General features: G+C 37.5%; 1 protein-coding gene and 1 long non-coding RNA gene across 3 annotated transcripts in view; one reads left to right on the plus strand and one right to left on the minus strand.

The window, feature by feature from the left end:
* Nucleotides 1-246: 246 nt before the first annotated feature.
* cnksr2a (connector enhancer of kinase suppressor of Ras 2a) overlaps nucleotides 247-22,542 on the minus strand; it is an 89,196-nt gene continuing 66,900 nt past the window's right edge. The window contains exons 15-24 of one of the 2 annotated variants that reach the window (XM_085286727.1): nucleotides 22,273-22,448; nucleotides 19,530-19,603; nucleotides 19,342-19,413; nucleotides 18,707-18,774; nucleotides 14,470-14,567; nucleotides 13,674-13,895; nucleotides 12,809-12,950; nucleotides 11,041-11,259; nucleotides 8,969-9,156; nucleotides 247-4,159 (exon numbers count right to left, since the gene is read on the minus strand). In XM_085286727.1, coding sequence (XP_085142853.1) covers nucleotides 3,962-4,159; nucleotides 8,969-9,156; nucleotides 11,041-11,259; nucleotides 12,809-12,950; nucleotides 13,674-13,895; nucleotides 14,470-14,567; nucleotides 18,707-18,774; nucleotides 19,342-19,413; nucleotides 19,530-19,603; nucleotides 22,273-22,448 — 1,457 coding nt within the window. In that variant the 3' untranslated portion in view covers nucleotides 247-3,961. The remainder of the gene's footprint in view (nucleotides 4,160-8,968; nucleotides 9,157-11,040; nucleotides 11,260-12,808; nucleotides 12,951-13,673; nucleotides 13,896-14,469; nucleotides 14,568-18,706; nucleotides 18,775-19,341; nucleotides 19,414-19,529; nucleotides 19,604-22,272; nucleotides 22,449-22,542) is intronic. The other variant, XM_085286728.1, reaches the window with a different exon arrangement.
* On the plus strand, nucleotides 7,896-11,715 carry LOC146567117 (uncharacterized). The gene is made up of 3 exons (XR_014893876.1): nucleotides 7,896-7,990; nucleotides 8,514-8,593; nucleotides 11,071-11,715. It is a non-coding gene; the product is annotated as an uncharacterized LOC146567117 (long non-coding RNA).

A 22,542-nucleotide genomic window follows, 5' to 3' on the forward strand; every position in this document is an offset into this window, starting at 1 on the left:
CTGGAGTTTAACTAACTTATTATACTGTAATAATAAGCTGTTTTATTTATGTATGTATTTGTGCAGTGTAATATGTAGAATAAATTAAATTTGTCACAGGGGAAATTTATTGCAGAAAGTCCTTGTTACTTTTACATTCATTGGTACTTTTTTATTTGTGGTACTTTTACGTATATAGCATTTTAAAAAGCTGAATTTATGATATCAATACGGACTAATTTTCACAGAACAGACCACAAAAAACACTTTCAGCGAAATGACCAACATTTTATTGATCCATCCTCATCTTTCAAGAGAGCATATAGAATGATTACATAAATAAATACTGTTTTTTTTTAATTAACCATAATTTATAGATCGAACATTAAACAATCTTTACTCGACGACAGTCTGTCCAAAAAGAAAAAAAAAACTGAACTAGAATTAGAGACTATCTTCCAAGACACTTAGTTTGCGCTCTATAAATAGAGATCTACTGTATGTAAAGATTTCAAACACAAAAACAGGAAAAAGAATACTGTTTTCATCTATAACAAAGACATGCTACTACAACCAACCACGGGCAGCAGCAGAGAAAGAGCATTCAGTCTATGTGCTTATTATTGTGTGTAGTTGTGTGTGTGTTTATATGTATTTATGATTGCTTTCATAGTTTTGTGCATTGACTTTGAGTATTAAGTCTTTTGGCAACAGCATAGCCTACAAATAACAAACTAATATATTTTTATTAGATTCATATTTCAGTTCCTATGCAAATATGGCCTCATATTCTCTATGCGACATGCAGGATACAGAGAGCCAAATGGTCTCCAAGGAAAAATCCACCCTTAGAAACTTTTGCATTCTTTTAAGTACTATAAATCTGCGATATTCAGAAAATCTTTCTGTGCTAAATGTCTCTTTGCTTTTTTTTGTTTTGGTTTAAATATTTTTGGAGGCTTTTGGGGCGAAACAGAGTAACTTTCCAGAGTTCATACACCTGTATTACTAGGAGTGTGGATGCCATATAAGGCACTGAAAACCAAATGAAAATAACGTCCATGTCTGGAAGTAGCAGTTGCCTAAAAACTAGATAGAAATGCGCTTTTATTTAAAGTTACATTTGTGCAAATTCAAAAATCTACAATAAGATTTGGGTAGATCTATAAAATTTCATATATCAATGATATTTCGGCTTAGAGAATTGTAGTGTACTTTTTTGTAAATTTCATGTATATAATGCGTCATGTATTAAAAAATGTAAAAAAAAAAAAAAAGTTTTGTGCTGAAAAAATATCAACAAAATTTGACACAAGGCTAGGCTATACTTGTGTAATACCACTTTGTACCACAAGATGATGCAGTGAGTCAATGTGACCTTCATTTAACGAGGCAAGTTATAAAGACTCTTATTTATGCTGCAGTCTCAGTAGGTAAATCAATAGCTGGACATTGTAACAACACCAAAATTATTAAGACTGTGTGACACAAACTTGTGAAATGAAGTTCATTGGCATTTTATTGTCTTTGAAATGGTTGCTTCAGGGATGGGGAACTAATCTGCAACCATTTGCATTAGGTTTCTGTACTCAAAGCAACCTTAGTGAGTAAAGACGGAAACAAAATAATAATAAGATGGAGTCAGTCCGTTGAATGGTGAGAAGTTGGCAAATATATTAGATCTGTGATAATATGGTAATATGTGATATGTGATATAATATGTGATAATATGGTATTGCACGCTCAAGTTTCGTAACTACTTACAATCAGCCTCTGACAGAAAAAAAACCTTACCAGGCACCCACCAAATTTTCCTAGCTGCATAGAGGTTGTTAATCTATCTTTACTCTAGTGTGACTGAGCCAATACAAAGGTGGCCTACAAAAGGCAAAATATTTCCACATGTCCAATGGAAAAATGTCCCCTTGTGTTGATGAAAGTTTCACTTAAGGGTAATATCAAAGAGGTACATCTGAAGTAAAAGCTTTTATCTGGTATTATGTACAAATACACTGCATAAGAAAAACCAAAACTCTAGTGCTGGAGACAGCATGATTCTATGGCTTTCATCCATCAGTTCACTGCATTGTTTCAATATTGATAGCTCTTAAAAATTTTGAGGCGATTTCTTCAATTTTGGCACCTGAACTCAAGGATAAACTGATTGGATTTTAGTGCTCAAGGGTTGAAACACACTTTTGTCAATAACCTGACAAAATTTCATATATCCAAAATGTTAAATTAATGTTAAGACAGACATGGAAGCAACTTGACTGGGTAATGGAGGGAGTAATCCTAATTTGACTTGCCCAAATTGTGGAAGATATGAAAAGTTGGATTTATTTACATGAAAAGAAAATCATAGCAAACAGAACCTGTGGGCTGAATCTGCCAATCATTGGTGAATTTCTTGCATCAGTTCTTCCCATAATCACTGATGTCAATGGTTCAAACTATGGGTCCAGTAATTTTGTGTTGACTGGTGCCATTTTTGGGTAGGAAACCAGTTCTAGATTGGGAGCTGGCAACTGCACATAGGTGGAACAGAACTGTACTTCTTTTACTATACTATATATAAACATTCATATCTGCAAAAGCTAAAAAGAATATTCATCAGTGAGAAGCTCTCTCAGATTTAGGAAGCTCCATCTATAGTTAGACCAAGTTTCTAATTTTCAGTGCAATAATAATTATAATGCAAGACAAAACCTTTTATCATCATTGCAAGAAATGTTAAGTAAAGCCATGTAACATTATATTTTCCTCTTTCTGTGGATGGCACCTAGTATTTGTTTACATGTCATTAAAATGCAGCTTTCAATATGTATACAAAGTAAACAAAACATTAGACATTTCTAGTAGCTGTTTTTGTTTTGCAATTAATAAAAGTATCATTAAAAGATCCTATTTTATTTACTATTGTGTAAAAATTTTAAAAGAAACTTGAAAACTCCCTTGATCATTGCAAGCTTTTATTCTTGAAGCAACAAGAATAACTGTTGTTCTCTATTTATGCCTGTATATGTCTGTACAACAGATTTAACTGCATGTAGTGTTCTATTTTTCCAAATGTAAAAACCACACTGCTTTAATGTGCATATGCGAAGTTATAAAGCAGTAAATGGCAGTTTCTGTAAGACATACTGTGTTTTTGGAGTGTGAACTGAAGTTCAATAATAAAGCAACAGCAGATAATGGGCTCCTAACTACACCATGTGATGCCTGATGCATTGCTAGAAAAGCATTTGAGGGTGGATTTTTCCTTCAAATGGGTCCTATTCCAGGAGGAGTGTGCATGCTTCAGGTCCAGCCCAGCACAGTACACGAATCTACCAAACCAGCACAAACAAAAGTCTCTAAAACTAGATAGAAACTGAGACTAGTGTTTTGTTTTGTTTTTTAAAAAAAAGACCTTTGCTTATTGTTGTCTACTGTAGCACTCACTGTACAGTAAATATCATCATAGACATCAAGTATAAGGCTTGAAAGAATACAACGTATGTGGCTATTAGAGCGTCTATGAGACACTGTGCAGTCACAGTATGAAAATGGCACAATAAGCAAGATGGAGAAAGATACAACTCTGTAATCCCACTGGATGAGAAGTCTGTATGAAGATGATGAAGATCCTTCTTTATATGGTTTTCCATGGAGAGTATTTTAGGTACGCAGCACAAAAGCTAACATATAATACTCAAGAATCAGTGTCAGTGTCCACCCTCGAGCCATCTGGAGTGGCATGACCAATCAGCTCGAAGACTGATGTGACACGAGGGTCTTCGCAAAAACACGTCATGTTGCACTTGTCACACGGCGGCTGCTCAAAGCGCATCTCTACTCTCGCCTCTCGACTCAGTTCGTCACTAAGATTTCTCCGATCGCAGCTCTGATGCCTCAAAGCATCAACTGCAATTTGTTCAACTCAATCCAAAATCAGCTGATGAGAGCAATTTAAGCGTGTGTGTTGCTTTTGCTTTTCGCGTCAGACGTGCGTCTCAATGTAGGAGTGCGTGTGAGAGAGCGACGGGGTGAGGGGCGGGCCAGGATCTGAGTCGGCGGCCGAGTTCGGCTCCTGAGTGAACAGCTCCTGATAGGCTCTCTTCCACTCCTGGAACTCTGCCGACGACAGCTGGGGTTTGGCCAGCAGCCTGTCAATCAGCGCTAGTTCCCCCTCCCTGTCCTATGGGGGATGCAGAAACAGAGGAGGGGCGGGTCACTTTTCAAAATATCGCTCTTCTTTAAGACGCAGACACACGGAAAGCAAGACACACACTTAATGGGGATACACTAAGATTTGGGGAGATTTGACATGTGATCACCTTGCATAGAACACTTAAAAAACAACTGTTTTCATCCGTCATTGTTCTACTGAATATATTCACTACCTTCCATGTGTATTCACAATGAATGCATGGGCTACTTTTGAAGTAATTCAGTGTATATAATTTGGTAAATTTCAGTATCGCATTTTGAAACACCTTTAAATTACTACTTAGTTCATCATTCAGCACATTATCTACTATTAACTAATCCACTCGTAGGACATTTATTAAAACCTATTTAAATTAATATTTAATATTCTTGGGCAGTATGCAGTATATTAAGGCACTAAATACACTATTGTTAATATATACTGATGCAGTAATGCATTTTAATTCCACAATAGTAATAACTTTTGCATGATGATTACCACAAAAACTTTTATAGAAGAACGATGTAAGCATGTCAAAGTGTTGACGTTTCTCTGAGTTAGGACTAAAAGAAGCATCAAAATAAACACAGCTACCAATAGTAAAAGTACGAATTGTGAATAAAAAAATACTATACTGTTCAACTTCAGCTAGAATAGCCTAGTGTTTGATATTATCATTAGATACTGCTTGATAACTGATATGACTATATCATGAATTACTATGATTAAAATGATAATTTTTAAGATGATTATTACTATTATTAGCAGTAACAGTAGTAGTAAGAGTCAAAATATAATACTTGGCTAAATGTAGTTTCCAAGTGTTGTAACAGACCCACTTTTGCTACTATTTTAAGAAGTAAAAAGGTCTTATTGAAAAAAAAAAAAAGATTGTAAGCATTTATAAAAATGTATTATTTATTTTATTTATATTAAAAACCTATTAAATTCATATTTAAAACTGGGTTTGTTTTTTGAAAAGTCACCTTTTTCCTATCATAATACATCAGAAAACTAAAAATGTTTCTGTTTGACAAGTTACATTCTTCAGATGCTAATAAATGAAATAATGTTTTTTAACTTTTTTTTAAAGCAATGATCTAATTGTGCGATTCTAATTGTAGATGTCTAATATTTGTATTAGCCCCTTTAAAAACGAGTTCCTCTTTGTTTGATAAAAGTTAAACACATTCACTGGATCTTTCTTTCTTTATAACTTATCTAAGCCTCTTTGTTCAAGTGACAGTTAATGAATTTGAAATGCATCAGCAGTTACAAACATTTTTGTGACAGCACTGTCAACTTTCTTTTCTAAATTACATGGGAAATCATTGTTAATAAATTGTGTATAATTGAAAGGCAACGATGATATGTTGCTATATGACAGCGGTATCGTGATGGTGAAATATACATTGCTTCAGTTAATGTTCAGTCAGTAGTAGATTATTTCTAATTTAGCACTTCATGATCTTCGACTTTGTGCTGAAGCTGTTATTAAACACAACACACGAATCTCTTCTCTTGTTATTCCTTCTGCCATCACATTCTCATTCAAATGTATCATGTTGTTTTGGTCCAATTTTAATGTGCAGAAACACACAAAGAAAATATGAAATCCTTTGTTGTTTCCACAGCAACCACTGCAGATATGTTGATGCTGCCTGAACGCACAAATCCAACCTGATCCCTTGTAAATAGCAATTAAAATGTAGCCTCTACTAGGGTCACTGTGGTGTCTTCTGAAGATTATTTGTGAAACTTTTCATCCATGCTCCCCCCAAAGCTTGGTATATACCTTTAAAAGACGCGAGACAAGCAAACAAACACATAAGCTTCCCCACCCAACCAGACAAAAAAAACCTGATGTACCTGCAAGCAATAAAGCCTCCATGCCCTCACTTGCCATCCCGCCCCCATACACGGAGGAAGCAACAAAGAAACAAACTCTAGAGACATAAAAAAAACAGCAAAAGAGCCACCCAGCCTGGGAGCATCACTGCTGCTCAGACAGCATGAAGCAACAGACGGCTGCTTGACATCTGAGGACTCTGAGGAGACACACTGTGACAGATAACGCCACTAAAACTAACAAGACAGACATCTTCCAGCACATGAGCGGTGTTTATGTGTGCATCACAGTCAGAAATTATCATAAATATACAATTATGAAATAAATCCTCATGGAGAGAGCCATTCTTCTGTCTTATCATAGCTTTAACAAATGTTTTATTTTTGGACAGATGAGAAAAAGTGTTTCTATTTTACAAGCAGCACGTTTTGCCTTGAGGTCAATAGCCTTTGCACAATTTCTGAAGTAAACCATTATTTCAAGAAATCTTACAGTTCAAAAGGTTTGTGAAGAAGGAATGGGGAGGAGGCAGTTTCTGATAAGATTTTAGAGGAGTATGACCTGTAAGATTAATAATATGAGGTGAAATACAGTGTTGCATTTCACAAAAATTGAATTCTATGGAAGGAAAATAAAGTTCAACAAAACTGACCTTTTGCTAAGCTCCAGACTCAAAAGTGTCTGTTCCTATATGCCTTTATTGTTTGTGTGAGTACCTACTGGCAGCAACTTCTCTTACTGAGGTCCATTTCGTTGTTTTTAGTAAGCAAACGTCTGTTCCCGAGAGCAATTCTGTTAACCATCGTGTTGTGTCCTAGTCAAACGTTTTACAGATTTCACAGAAGAGCTGAAAATAAAGCCAATGCAGAAATGCCTCAAAGCTGCAGCTTCTCAAAAGGCCCTTTGAGGCCGCCTCCAATACTGATTCAATCTCCATAGATTCTCAAAATATCCAAATTTACAGCACAAATAAAGATGTTTGGAAAAATGGATTTTGTGTTTTTAGCATGCAAACTGTATCCTTCTTTAAACTCGGTTAAAGGTTAAACTTATGGATCATTAAGGGTGTGGCCGCTTTGAGTTTAAGGTTATGAGTCTCTACTGAAAGACACTGTAAGGAGTCGTCTGTACACCTGTTTTGGCAGATATAGTTTGGTTTGAGGCTGTTCACCAAAATTAACATCTCATTGGCTAACAGTTGCATACCGAGCCAGCAAACACAGATGACAGGATTTCTATACAATTTTGCTTTTAACTTCTGTCGTAAAATACTTTTTTTTTATTGCATTACTTTTCTCCAGCAAATATTTTATCTAGAGAAGGGGTCTCGAACTCCAGTCCTCGAGGGCTGGTATCCTGAAACCTTTCCATGTTTCTCTTTTCCAACACACCTGAATAAAATTAGTAGGTCACTAGCAAGAGTATAGAACTTGACTGCATGTTGAAGTGGCAAACACTAATCCTACTCAAGTAAATTTAAGTCAATGTTAAGTGTTTGGAAAAATTTACTCCTAAAAGTACTTTTATTGCACCATGTTCATTCACTCACGAGCTGCTGTAACATGAATCAAATGGCTGAATTGCCACCTAAGTTCTATCCAGTTGTTAAGTGATGACGTGGCGAATCCTACTTCCGGGCCTAAAGTAGTCTGCGTTTAATATGGCTTTTGTGTTGTTAACATGTTTAATGTTATGTATTTTCTTCTATTTAATCTCAAAAAGCTCCTAAAACAGTCAGTGATCACTGTTGACCTCCCTCAGCTTTTATTACCGCTAATCATTTATTTAAACTCAGTTTTTAAAACCTTAGGATGTAACTACAGCCCAGCCCAGCCCATGCAGCAGTATATGAATGACTAACCTCGTATTGTGGATGGATTATCTCAGTTGTTCTCCTGGCTGAAGTTTGGTCCTTTTACACCATCCTGCCATGCGATTACATTTGTTCCTGACCACCGAGAACACTCATGGTAACTTTTATCGAGTGGAAAAAAAGTTAGCTTGTTTATATGCTATGCTAACATAGCTGTGTCGCTAGCGGTCACGTAGCACATCATTATATACCAGCTAGCCAAACTTCAGTAAGCCTACAAACGTCACTGCTGTTTAGTTCTCTGTCTACATTTATGTTGGAAGTGATAACAGAGCTGTACGTTTTAATTTGTTTCCAAAACCCCCAGTCAGGACATGCTATATTGTATTTAGATAGAAGCTAGCGAGCTAACTTCCTGCTAACTTCTAACTCCGTTAAATGTCATAAATTCCGTTTTCATGGATGCCTGGATGTTAAACTCAATCGTTACACCTGGTAGAGCAGAACGCTGATCATTTTATTATAGATGAAAGACTTTAGACAGTTTTTCAACTCTCAGTAATGCCATAGTGATCGTTTGATATATGGACCTGTAGCGGAGTTTAGGCCCAGACACGGCTAGTGACGTCAGACTGAACAACCGGATAGAGTCTTGCTAATGTCCTACTAATTGTGTTCAGGTGTGTTGCAACTGGGACACATGGAAAGGACACCGGACCTCGAGGACTGGAGTTCGAGACCAGTATCCCACACACATACTGTCAGTATCAGCAGTACACTGCAATAGCAATTAATTTTGTACAAGTGAAAATAAATGCACCACAAACATCAAAAACAACTTTAACTGAAATGTTAGTTTTTTTTATTTCTTCAAATGTGGTAAACGTCTTGCTTATAAAATGTTTGTACGCTGGTTTGTTTTTTATAGTATTTCAAATGGCCAGAAATGCATCACACAAACCCGGTGTCTACATCTGTACAAACATCGACAAGAGTTTGGGTGAGAGGTTAGGGAAAGGTCAGTCGTCTCGTCAGAAATTAAAATCCTCCTGTGCCTCTGTAAGTGTGCATGTGTTTGGCGTGCCCCCGTGCTCGTCTTGCGCATGTGTCTATATGAATGAGAGTGAGGACCAACCTTCAACGTGGAGGTCAGTATGCGGAGGCGGTGCAGGCGCTCGTTGAGATGAGGGTCAGCGGCCCTTCGGAGAAATGACTGCCTGAACTCTGACTGACCTTTGGACTCCGACCCCCGACCCAGAGGACAGACCCCACCCTGCTCGCACGCACGAAACAGGTCGCCCAGCGAGGCACCTTCACTGCCACCTTCAGAGCAGTCAGAGGGGAAACAGAGACCCGCACATTTAATGTTGAGTTGAACTCTTTGCTTCACATCTGTTACAGGATTAGAAGCTAAAAGGCCGGGGAGCGCCTTAAGTTATATCTCAGATCAACCACTGGAGGACAGCAGCACACCTCGACACATCTACGACATTGTGTAATGATTTGTATTAGTCACAGCAGGATTATTAATGAGGAGAAAATCCTGTCAGCCTCAGGGACACCCTCATCACTTTGGCAGTTTTATTTCCTTGCTCACATTATAATTGATTGTTCAATCCATTCCCTAACAAATGCAACATATATCATGCTATTACATAAATCAGTCTTATTTACTCTTGCAGTCCTTTCTTTTCATATGCTGCTTGCCTCACCTTGGCAACAGGAGCACCGTGGTGTCATTAGCCTCATTAGATCAATGTATGACTGCAGTGTGCTCTGCTTCAAGCTGATGATGATTTAAATGGATTTGTCTGTGCCTGAGAGCAGTTTTTATATATGGCACATGTGCTGACATCTTCACCTTAAAAAGAAATTTCCTTTTTCCCCCTCCCCCTCACTCTCTAGTGGCTGTCATTCACAGCGAGACACATTTTTGCGCTCTGCTGTTACCCAAAAAATGCATCACTGAGAGCAGCACCAGCTTCTTCTACTGAGTTAATCCCCAACATAAAATATTTTGTCCTTCAGTGAAATCGAGAAGGTCAAACATGCAATTATTTTTTTCCAGATTTGATCATTCCAGCTCGTTGTGTCAGTGGCTAGAACTAGCTCAGAATTAGCTGTCATTGTATGAAACACCCGAGCCCCCGTTATTATGGAGCAATATTAAGTACTTGGAAGTATTTTCCCTCATTGAGCTCTTGCAGTGAAAATAGCGTGCAGCACATAGCAATTCAACAAATGTCATGAAAACCAGACTGTATATAAAAGCTAGACATAGTCATCGTGGCATCACCCATTGGTTTTGGACTACAGAAAACCTCAATCTTGGTGTTTTTGCTCCCACAAGTTACTGAATTTGAAAGCCCTAAGTTATAAGCTAAGGGTAGTGAGCATGTGTAGCAATCTGCATCCAAAAACCACACAGGTACAAAGCATAGACACGGATACTGGTGCTTAGAAACCGATAATTGGTGCTTAGTAACAGACTGATAAAATACTAGAATTTCACTTAGAATGAACTGTAACTCGCAGCAGGCCATATCATTTTTGGCATTTAATTCAATTAAATGGCTCTAAAAGGTTAAAACACAGCTTTGGGCCAGCCTCAAGTGGTCAAGAGAGGAACTGCAGTTCTGCAGTGGGGAATTTTGCATTGGCTTTAGTTTTCATCCACAGACGTGGCTGCTTGCAGTCTCATAGCAACATAATGAAATTCTGTTGTTAAAAGAAGTTTTCAAAGTTTGAATTGTGAGGCTTTTTTCTTGCTTTCAGACAAAGCAGCAACCTCACTAATGGCCCTTAAAGAAGACCATGTAGCTTGGGAACGGCTGGTTTAAACCATTTGTGCAATCCTTTAGGAGAGCTCATTATTCTCCCCTATATAACATTTCATATGTTTCTCTGTTATTAGAATTTATTTTTTTCTAATGCAACACTGCTTGTTTGGTAGTTAGTTTTAACTGTTAAATTGCATCAATGTTCAGATGTTGTGGCTGGTTCATAGTCTGATTTAAAGTATTTTCGCTTTATTTTTATTGCCTAAAATCTCTGTGTACTGTATAATGAATGCTGCTTTTGTCTTTACTGTAGTGTTTATTTGGTGTTAAAACATAGTGAATAAAAATAATGCTTCCGGATTAGCTTTAAGCTCTCTGTGCCCTTGTAAGCATTTCACACCAAAAGCCTGATCCAGCATGAACTCACCGTTGTGTGTTTGCTGTTCTTCTTTTGCAGGCGGTGCGAGGAGCGTGTGGAGGTTGCTGTCTCGTGGCAGTGTGAAGCTGCGGGGTTTCCCTCCCTGGGTTGCCATAGGAATCAGCCTCTGCATTGCCATGGGCAACGGGACATTCCTCGGAGCAGGAAGAGTGTAAACGGCTCCGGCCATCATTGAGCCACCACCTGGCTCAGCAAAGACGGCGTCCTCTGCAATGAAAAGAAAAGAAAATTGATTTGCTGTTATTTGAGTCATGAATGCAACATGACTCATTTCTTTAAAAGAACACTCTGTTCAATACAGTAACATTTATTTTAAATATATTCTGACTGAATCAGAGACACATTGCTATTCCAGCTTTAAAGCCACTGTCCACATTGGAGCATCAGAAAGAACACTTAACACATACATTACTATTAAACACAAGATCATATATAAAACACACAAGCTTCAAGCTGCATCAGCAGCTGCACAAAATATTTGACAAATATCATTGCAGGCAGGGGTCAAAGTTGATTTTAATGAGGGAGAGCTGAAGCTGATGATCACAGATGATAGCAGACAGTTTTCATGGGGGCGCTTTCTTGAGCAGAGAGTAGTTCCTGTCAAAACACTAGAAATTCTGCTCTGTGTATGGATCTTTCAAAATTTTAATGGCACACTTTCTGGAAAAGCTTTCTTGTTCTTGGTATTAATAAAATAACAATCTAAGATATAGCAAATTTAAAAAAAAAAACACTTTTTTTGCAGTTCTGTTACTTTTAGTGAAGCAACCATTTTGTTAAATTTGATGGGGTAAAAGTACAAAGGTATAATATACAGTATATATAAGTATATATAATAAGTCTATATTTCTATATAAGACACTGCTATACAAGACCATATTGTACAGAATTAATTATTAATTAATTAATTCACTCATTTATTTTATAGCTCAGGGAAAAAAAATGGCATTCCTGGTACAGGTAGATACAGTATTGAAGATGGACATAACTAATATGATGTCATCATGTTATCATGATGTCATCCACTGGTTTCTACAGGCTTGTTTTGAAGCCTCAAGATGAGCATTTCCACTGTTGTCATCTTGTTTTTAAAACAAATGTGATAGGAAGGGGCGTGCCTTACTGTGAAATTGATTGCTCATTGACTCTATCCACAACTATCGCCATCTTTTGGCCTTGAGATAAAATGCAGGCTTAAGGCACTTTCACACTGGTTTAATTTTTCCAAGCAAATGCTACGTCTATGTTTCATAATGTCAGTGCATGGAATAAGAGTTTGCGTGACAGAAAACAGAGGGTGGAGACATAAAAATTGAAGCTGTACTTTCTTTTGGCCGAAACACAGTCACACCATTTAACCTACATGTACCTCAGACATTCCCCTCTTGAAAGAGCTGGACTGCCATAGATGTTTACTGTATACTAAATAAGAACAATAAAGAACTGGTTGTTATCAAGCGAGCTAGCTAAATATGAGACACTTTGATTTAGATTTAATAACTAATGAAAAACAAACTTTACACTTTATAATTAAATGACACTAATCCATTTTTAGATTTTTTTTGCCATCTTGGAAAGAATATGTTTTTTCACCTATATTGCAACAAACCACTATGAGGGGAAGATCTGGGAAACATGTTGGTGTGCAGAAACACATTGGGTTTTCATTCTTTCTGTAGAACATAATCACAGCTTAAACAGAAGTCACTAACACTGATGTGTTCAAGCAACTGAATTGGAATTTGGGCACTACCAAGTGGTCCAGTTTGAAGGTAGTGCAGTCCAGCCTCGGTCAATGGCGTCTCAATCAGGTCCTGCCAAGAGCGCCTCTGCGATGATGAAGAGCGGCCCGGGGACCCTGTCTCACTACTGCCCCCAGCAGGACTGGAGCGGTACTACAGAAAACAACAGATAAACAAATTATTCAGTAGACTTACCAGATGCAATCAAAGCATGTGGTCCCATATGAAGGCAGCTCCTATATTACAAATTGTAGTTTATTGTTGGTAAAATGTATTTCTCTAAACATAATATGCTAATTAGGAAACAGTCTGTTGCACTATATTCATCATCTTCTAGAGTCTGAACTTAGGAACAAAATCTATTTGATATAATTTATACGGTAATTGAAATCAAGAGTCCCACACTATAGTTAGTAATAGTATACCACCATCAGTTGGCTGAACCATTGATATACATGCAAAGCTGGGTGGATCCACGCTTTACTTGTTCTTTTAACATCAGAATGTCACAGCAGAACTATGTAATGGTTGTGTGGAAAAATCTCAGTGGATCAGTACTTTCTGAAATATTGAGACCAGCCTGTCAATAACTATCCCACATTCAAAGTCACTTCTTACCCATTCTGATGCTCTTTTTAAACTTCAGAAGGCCTTCTTTCCCATGTCCGCATGCTTAAACGAACTGAGTTAATGTCATGTGATTAGCTAACTATGCATCAGCGTTAAATAGCAGTTGAATAGATGAATGTAGTAAAGTGGCTGGTGAGTGTAAATTCAGACTAAAAAGCACATTCATGCTCCGAAGTCGAAAGAACAATTTCCGAACTGTTGAAATGAGACCATTAAACTCAGGTAATATTAAACATCATCACACACCTCTACAGGATCACATCTGTACTGTATGTCGCTGCTGTTGCTGCCCCCTGCTTTTCTGCCACTGTGTGTGGTGCCTCCCCCAAGAGGACCAGGGTGGTACTGCGGCTCTGCAGCTGCAGCAGGGGGCTCGCCACAAAGGAAGTCCTCTTGGGATGAGCGAGAGCGAGACGTCTCTGTGGAAGACAGCCGAGTGGTCCGACCTCCTTCCAAGTAGGCGCTCATCTGATAGAGAAAAAGGAAGGGAGACAATGTGGCAGACATCAAATGATCGCCTTGTTTCATTCAACCATATGACACACTTCAAAGAAAGGATTTCATCAGCATGCCTGCCTGATTGAGTAAGTGTGTGATATGGTAGGTGAGAGACAAGAAGACAAAGCAGAGGGGTGTTTGAGTGACTCTATTATTATCTTAAAACTTAGCAGCCTGTGTTTTGTAACTTCAATTACATGGACAAGGTGCTGTTGGTGTTTCCTTTCTTTTACCCGATGATTAAAAAAAACATAGCCCAGGACAGAGATGCATGATGTACAGCAACCCATTTCAACTTCAAATATAGCAACATTTATGTTTAATATAGCCTCAGCACTATCTGTACTTATTGCTTTATTGGCAATAATTCCAACTGTTACAGTGGACTAGGAAGCACAAGGCCTCAATTTAGCCTCCGAGTACAATATCTACCTTGTGAGAGATGCAATACAGTTTACAGTGTGTGTGTGTGTGTGTGTGTGTGTGTGTGTGTGTGTGTGTGTGTGTGTGTGTGTGTGTGCGTGTTTGAGAGAGAGTGACTCACTGATGGAGGCCGTGGGTAGGTGTCATATGGAGGTGGGGGACTGTCCTGTTTGGGGCTGGAGGCAGCGTCATCCTCATGTTCACTTTCACTCCAGTAATCTACAGGAAACCCACCCACATACTGTCAGATCCATCCGTACACATACATCTAGTGTATTTGTAGTATCATGCACATTTTACATATTAGCTTAGAGTGTTGTTTCTTAATGGGAACCAATTACACTTTTCCTTATTTTCTGTCATTTATTAAACTGATGGATGCTCATATTAAACATGATTGAAGTGATGAATAATCAGTAGTCAGTGTACACCGTAAAAAAAAGAAAATCCTAAAAAAACAGTAATATTCCAGCAGCTGGGGGCAAAAATAATACCAGAAAATAACAGAAAATAACTTTCTCATGAAAATAAGGTTATTTTCAGTAATGACAATACAGTTTGTTGCCCTAATTTTACATGGGATTTTGCCTTTTTCAAGTGCTTTTAAACATTAAATTAGGAACACTTTAATGTGATTAAACAATGAAATTACCTATAAACAAGGTCAATGAATGCGGCAATATGAATAATAATACTTAAATGTACAGAAATATACAGTTAACAGTTGGTTTAAATAATAATGGATTGCATTTATTTTGAGACCCTCAAAGCGCGTTACAATTCCACTTTATAATCCCCCCTCTGGCCATCACCAGTAGGTGGTAGGTGAAGTGTCTTGCCCAAGGACACAACGACCGAGAGTGTCCGACCCGGGGCTCGAACCAGCAACCTTCTGATTACAAGGTGAACTGCCAACTATTGAGCCACAATCGCCCTAAATGACAATAATAATTATTATTATTGATGTAAAAAAAGTTTATAAGAATCATTTTATATATTTTTCCATAGCATTACATTTGAATTTAACAGTTCAATCTTTTAAATAATGGACAAATATTTGTGAAATTATGGTCCATTTGTGAAAGTATTTTAACAATCTAAATATGCATATGTACAGACAAATATATTTAAAAAAACAAAATTATGTTTTATTACATTTACAGTGATTTTACGTTAATTTACATTTGGAATGTAAAATCACAGTCTATTTATGTAAATTTAATGATATTCTAGAAGAACAGTACAAAACTGTAAAATACACAGTAAAATACTTTTATATTACTTTTTTTTTTTTTTTTTTTTACAATGTATGTAGATATTAGAAAAAGTTCAGCCCTGTTTGAGATTTTGTTGTTGGTTTTTGTCCTTCTCTTGGCTCTATATGATGACACTATAGTTATTTCTAACATGGCCACATCAGGTACATTGCTCTGGCTCTGAGCAAATTAGCGCAATCAACCTGCTGTTCAAACCTTCTGTTTGCTAGTGGAAGCCTCTTAGTGATTCTGTTGGGTTTTTACTTTGCAAAGTAATGTGGTTAAGATGACTATTGATGGGAACTGGTGCTATATGAATCAAATTCTTTTGAATCAAATCAAAAGGGAGGGCAGCTTCATGGTAGAAGAGCTAGGATAATCTGAAGAGCTGCATAAAATAAAGTAAATGGATAAATATAGTATTTATTATTTATTATTTATTTGTACTAAGTATTCCACCATTTTCTTTCCATTTATCCACCTGTCTATTGATTTACCTTCCATTCAGCCATCGGAATACCATGAGAGATAGAAAACATGCCCCAAGTACATCTATCAGGTTAACATCTTATCAGGCATTTTGTGCCACAGTTCCCAGATGGAGTTGGAGGTTGAATTCTTGTTTGTCCCACATAGCAAAATTGGTATGGCTCGGATCTGGCCAACACAATGTGCTTACACATAACCCACATACCGCAAAGAATGACGGTGGCCCAGATCTGGTTTGCCAGAGGTGGCCCACACATAGGCCAGCACAAGGCCAGCTGCAGACACACTGGTGGTCCTGTGCTGGCCCAGAACAGTTTCAGCTCTGGCAACAGATGTCAGCCTAATGTGTACGTTAATCAAACCACAACATGTGCCGGAACATAATAGTGCAAAAATAACATGACAAAATTCCATTCAGACAGTGAATGGACTGATTCTTACGTAGCACTTTTCTACTCTCCTGGATTACTCAAAGTGCTTTATACAACATGCCACATTCACCCAATCTCTCTAAACTGAGTGCTTCCTAACTACATTCATACATATTCACAGGCTTGACATACAGACTGGAGGAGCCAGGAATCAAACTACTAACCCTCTGATCAGAAGGTGACCTGCTCTACCCCTGGAGCTACAACCACCCGGCAGTAAACATGACTAAACCCTCATTAGGTTTTGGATGAAGTGTACTCTCACAAACCTGTCAAACTTGCATTTGAAACATTGGCTACCATAGCGGTATAGTATTGCAACATGGCATTTGGGTCCTCTAACTAAAATAGGAAAATGGGAACATAAATAGTGCCATCATTGCCAGACCTGGCCCACATCTGGTTGACATACACCCTGCCATGACACCAGTCAGTCAGAAGTGCCAGCTTGACACCAGATCCGGGACAGACCTGTCTGCTATGTGGGGTGATTTTAGTTTTGTTTCCTGTTCTGGGTTTATTTTATGTTTTTACTCACTTTTCATTTTCAAATATTGCCTAGTATTTTCAGTCATTCACTTTTGGTTACATGTTGCTACTGTTTGACTTTATAGACTAATGTTTCCCTCTATCTTGACCTTGTATGCTTTCTCTTGTGTCAAGTTTACTCTTGTTTCATGTGCTTTAGTTATGGTTGCAGTTCACTTCTAGTTTTACTTGTCTACTTGTCTCTTGTGTCACACTTTTAATTTGACTGTTATTGTCTAGATTAGTTTCAGCTCTATATATTCCCTATTCCCATTCCTATTCCCTGATTACCTTTTGTGTGTATAAATAGCCCTGTCTCTCCTTTGTTCTTTTGTTCTGTTTACTGTTCCTGATCTCCTGGGACTAAGTTTTAAATCTGGATTACAACTATTAAAATTTTGGCTTTTTATTGAAACTCTGAATGAGCATCTTGCATTTTGGTCCTCACTCCACAAGTAGAATGGATGTTTTGCTTTGAGTATTTAATACACAAAAAACCTTTGATATAGCAACAATAATTCATTTGCTACGAGTCAGCAACCAACTGACATGTAAATCTTGAAAAAAAAAAAAAAAACAGAGAGAGGGGGGGAAAAAAAGAAGAAAAAACTGTGATGTTTATTCATAGCTAAGTTTTTTAAACAGACACGAGGGCCAAAAAGCTCATTGGTTATTCTACCCATGAACAGTTTTCTTTTTTAAAAAAAAATATTAGAACTGAACACACAAAAAAATCTTTAATCTAAGCTTTTCAAAAGTCTCAGAGTATTCTGCAGCCTCTGGCTAACCATGTTCCAGACATTTCTTTTTTTTTAGAATTTATTTAATGCTTCAGATTTTATGTGGAACATAGTAAAGGATCAAAAACTGTTCAGACTAAACAGTTAAAACCAAATTATTAACAACTAATATGTCTTAAAATATTTGGTAATAAAAACAAACATCCTTTTTAATCATTAAAAAAAACCACTTTTTTCTTTTCGTATAAATGGTATGAATGATGGCATTTTATTCCCCTGGCTTTTGTGGCTTTGTTTTCAACATTTTTAGACCCAACTAGCTTCACCTCATTACCATCCAAAACCTTGGGGGTATTGAGTTGATTATCTTTGCTTATGTCCAAAGTTATAGTTCAAATACTTTTACCCAGATTATAATGTCATTTACCTGGTTTGCTCACTATTAACATTTAGCTAAATTCAAACTAACCTTGTAAATTATTCTTTTCTTCCCAGGACCTTAAAAAAACCCGGAAAACATGTACATTACTTCACATTTCGTCAGTGGAGTGAAGAATGTGGACCGCTTTTAAGTGAATGGTTCCTCTGCGCTTGTTAGTTTTTGAGAACTGAAGGAGAATATATTTCCAGAAATAGCTAATTGCATCACATTACCAAGCGGATGAAAAATAACTGTTTGGTTTCTGAGTGCCTGGGGGTGTAATGAAACAGTCATGTGTGGTACGGGGTCATTAGTTGCCCATTAACAAATTTTTCTCCCAGTAAGCCCCTAGGAGATTTATCTGGCTATTCTGGGAATATAACAATAAGTTCAATAGGTATAGAAGTATTATTGTGTTGTTGGCTTAAGATGACATCCTACAGCAGCCATCGTTTGAAGAACCCTTCACCATGTCGCTGAATGAGCCCCTCACCCTGCTCCTGGCGTATCCTCTCTCGCTCTGCATAGCCTACAGCGGCCATGTTGAGGCGACTCAGCCACCTAACAGAAGGGGGAACTAATTAGATTATCTCATAATGTACGCAAACAAATAATTAAACATTAAAATAACAATTTCGCTTGGGGTCCCAAAGTCTCACAGTGTACATAAATAATCACTTGGGAAAAAATGATTACTTCTTTTTATTTTAATTTTTTGTTTTTTTAAAAGTTTGAAACGATATTGAGCTGCTCTGATCTACAGCATGATAACTACATCATATAAGTAAATAGGTATATCAAACATGGTTTAAATGTTATGTAAGACATGGATGAACAAATATATACATATTTTGTTTAAAAAAAGTCAGTAACAGACAAAAACAGGTACATAGGTATAATATATTATCCTTAGTATGTTGTGACTCATAAAAAAATTGGCCACCTATAAAAAAATGGCCTCTGTGAAAATGTCTTAAAATTTTTGATACTAAAAACAAATTCCCTTTTTAAACATTAAATAAAACACTTTTTTCCCCCTTTTTACTTGAAGGGTCTTTTGTGGTGTTTAGCCACCCAGCTGGAAGTCTGCCCTACTCTATAACCTTCACCCTGCACACACTCCTTTACCTGTTCATGTCATCCACTCCATCTGCTGCAAAGTAGAAACTCTTGACCTTGGGGTGGCAAGCTTTGAAAGCACTAGAGGGATAGAGGGTGTTATTTTTGCAGGCACACATTCATACATTCAAGAGCATGTGATCTGCACGTAACATACACATATATATGCAAGAGACCTGCGTTTGTTAAGCACTTACTACTTCTTGCGGCATTCACTGGCTCGATCGATCTTAAATTCTGGAAGACTGACAAAACCTTCGGCTTTTTCATCCTGAACAAAGAGCGAGGAGAAAGAAATGTTTAAAAAAAAAGACAGACAGCAAGCCAAAAAAAAAGAAAAAAAAAGAAAAAGAGGATGGCTAAAAAAACTGTTGATTTCATGTGTTCACTCTCTGTTTTTCCAAATGCACATTATTTTTTCTAAGTCTGACTGAACAGGAAGAGGTTGATGAATGTCAGATTAAATAAAGATAAGACTTTAAAACCTAACAGCTCTCTGGTCAGCCACTGACGGGGTTTGCACTGACAGTGTTAAGAAGCGAATTCTTGCCAGCTTTTTTTTTTCTGGTTTATTTAGCCATAAACCAGAGAACTAGAAGGGGGAAAAAGTGATGGTGGGATAAAAAAGAATGTTAAAAATAAATAAAGACGTTACGCTAATGTTGATACAAATTAATCAAATTATATAAATAAGTGTGACTTTACAGTCATGTGCAAAAAATGTAAGAGTTCTGTCAATTCCATGGTTTTACATATCGGGCAAAAAAAAGAGAAATTACTCTTAAAGTTATTTAAATCCAACCTCAGGCGTATACCACATTTTACTACATATACCACTATTTCATTATTTATTTAAGTCACAACACAGAAGTAGTGTGTAGAAAAACAAAGTACACCCCGTGATACAGTAGCTCATAAAACCACTTTTGACAGCAACAACTTGAAATAATGATTTTATGTATGACTTTTTCTGTCTCTCCCATTGTTTCTCTGACCCACTCTTCTTTACAACATTGCTTCAGTTTCAGTTTAGTTGAAGAATGCATTGTATTTGTTTATACACAGCTCTCTCTCAACCCTCCACCACCTCCATCTTGACAGCTGTCATAAGGTGTTTGTGCTTGTTAAGACCAAGCTCAAAAGCCAAAACAGAAATATGGAGACTGCCACCAGAGTTTTAAAAATGTACTTTATTTTTATCATTATATAATTTTAAATTGCAAAGAGAAAAGAGGTTGCAGAAGGGCCTAACACCTCACACATAACTTTAGTTGACATCTTCAAACATGGATATGAGGATCCCAAGTTGCTGCACAGAGCAAACAAAAGTAACATGTGACCAGCACATAGATGAGCACAACAGCCACAAATCAAAAGGATTACTCAGTAAGTAATTACTCAGACAATTACTACAACACAAACCAAAAGCATCAACCAACAATCCCAACCATGTGATCTGTTCTGCCATCACACAAACAGTCACACACCAAGCGGCCCTATGCCACAACAAGTTACTTTGATCTAGAAAATTCAGTAAAGCAAGCGTACTAGTGACCAACCCCAAATGAAGTGCAATATCTACGCAATTTAAAGAAATGTTTTTGGCCGTCACCTGGCCAACAACACTCACAAGTGATCCAACAAAAGTAGCCAGCTTTTCCACAACACTAAAGGTCACAGCACAAAGCACTCACCTCATCATCTGGCATCCATAAACACTTATTTACTAGATGTAGATGTTTGAGGCAACTTTGAACGCAAACTCAAGAGCAGGCAGCAGATCAGAGATGCAGTCTACAAGAAAACTCTGAAGTCTGAATCCCCACCCAGGATAACCACCAAACTTAATAAACTAAACCACCAAACAGGTACTACAGTGGACAGGCAGCACAGCCACCCAGCTGAAACACATTTGCTAAGGAGAGTTTTCTCAATCACAGCTAACACCTTAATCATCACTCAAAACCTCTGATGTTTTGTCTCCACAAACATATCTAAAGTGTCCAAAATATCCCGGACAAGCCCCCATTTATGTTACAACCTTTCTCAAAAGGAGCAACATAAATATGGAGTCTGACACCACAGTATAAAAAATAATAGATTTTATTTTAAATGACATAATAAGTTCGCTAAAACAGGTGGTACCACAGAGACAAAACTGGTGCGCCCCTCGAAAGCCTGGCAGCTGTGCCAGGTTTTGGACCTCACCAGGTGTAGTCAATTAGCATTTCAACCCAGGTAAGACCTGAAGACTCGTGCACTGCCACTGCAAAGGGAGCAGGTGTTGCAAAGGGGCATAACAGGTTTGATATGTTGTGTTTGATTTTTATCAAACATAATGCTGTGCATTATGTGCAAATATCTCTACTTTGGTCTCATCTGTCCAAAAAACATTGTCCCAGAAGTTATTATTTCATATATAATTTTGGAAATCTAAGCTGTGCTACCATGTTCTTTGCAGAGAGAAGAAGCATTGTCCTGGAAAACCTTCCACACAAATCATACTCATTCAGTTCTTTTCTAATTGTACTGTCATGAACTTTAACAGTTAAGATGCTAACTGAGGCAAGGAGAGTTTGAAATGCTTTGTTTAAATGTTATTTTTTAATAAATTCTCTGAGCTTTGCATGTACCTTGGAGTTAATTTGCATGAACAATTTGTGTTATTCATGCAAATTAACATGTTAGGGACCAAGTATATTATGTCTTGATACATACATCTTTAAATTAAAAGAAAGTATAGTTGGTTTTTTTTTTTCACAAAACTATATGCAAACGTCTCCCACTGTCTTTATCACACACTAGCAGGAGGGCAGCTTCAAACAAAGCACATCCACTTGTATGGTGTTGTAGTTCTAGGTCCCGACTGTGGTAATGCCTCCTTTGCTAAAGCATCACTTTTGTGTCAGTAAAAACCTCAACATGAGTTTTGAGACATACCTCTTCATTGATGTACCAGTACAGGCAGTTGTCTTTCAGAACAAACCAGTACTTCTTCCATTTTTGAGAAAAGTAACCCTTTGCATCTCTCTTTCTCCACAGCCAACCCTCGCAGTCTCCTCTGCCCAGCGCCTTGCAGGAAACACGCCTCCGACTCAGCGAGGCCAAACTTCGTCCTGGAACAACATGGAGGAAATGTGAAGGCAGCGGAATTCACGGACAGAAAATGATCTCAAAACTAGAAGAAAGCACAAACTCAAAGAAGGAAAA

This window comes from Mchenga conophoros, linkage group LG9 (assembly GCF_057382185.1).
Source record: "Mchenga conophoros isolate Kocher_MC1m ecotype Shallow Benthic linkage group LG9, M_conophoros_male_GT1.1, whole genome shotgun sequence".
Taxonomy (NCBI): domain Eukaryota; kingdom Metazoa; phylum Chordata; class Actinopteri; order Cichliformes; family Cichlidae; genus Mchenga; species Mchenga conophoros.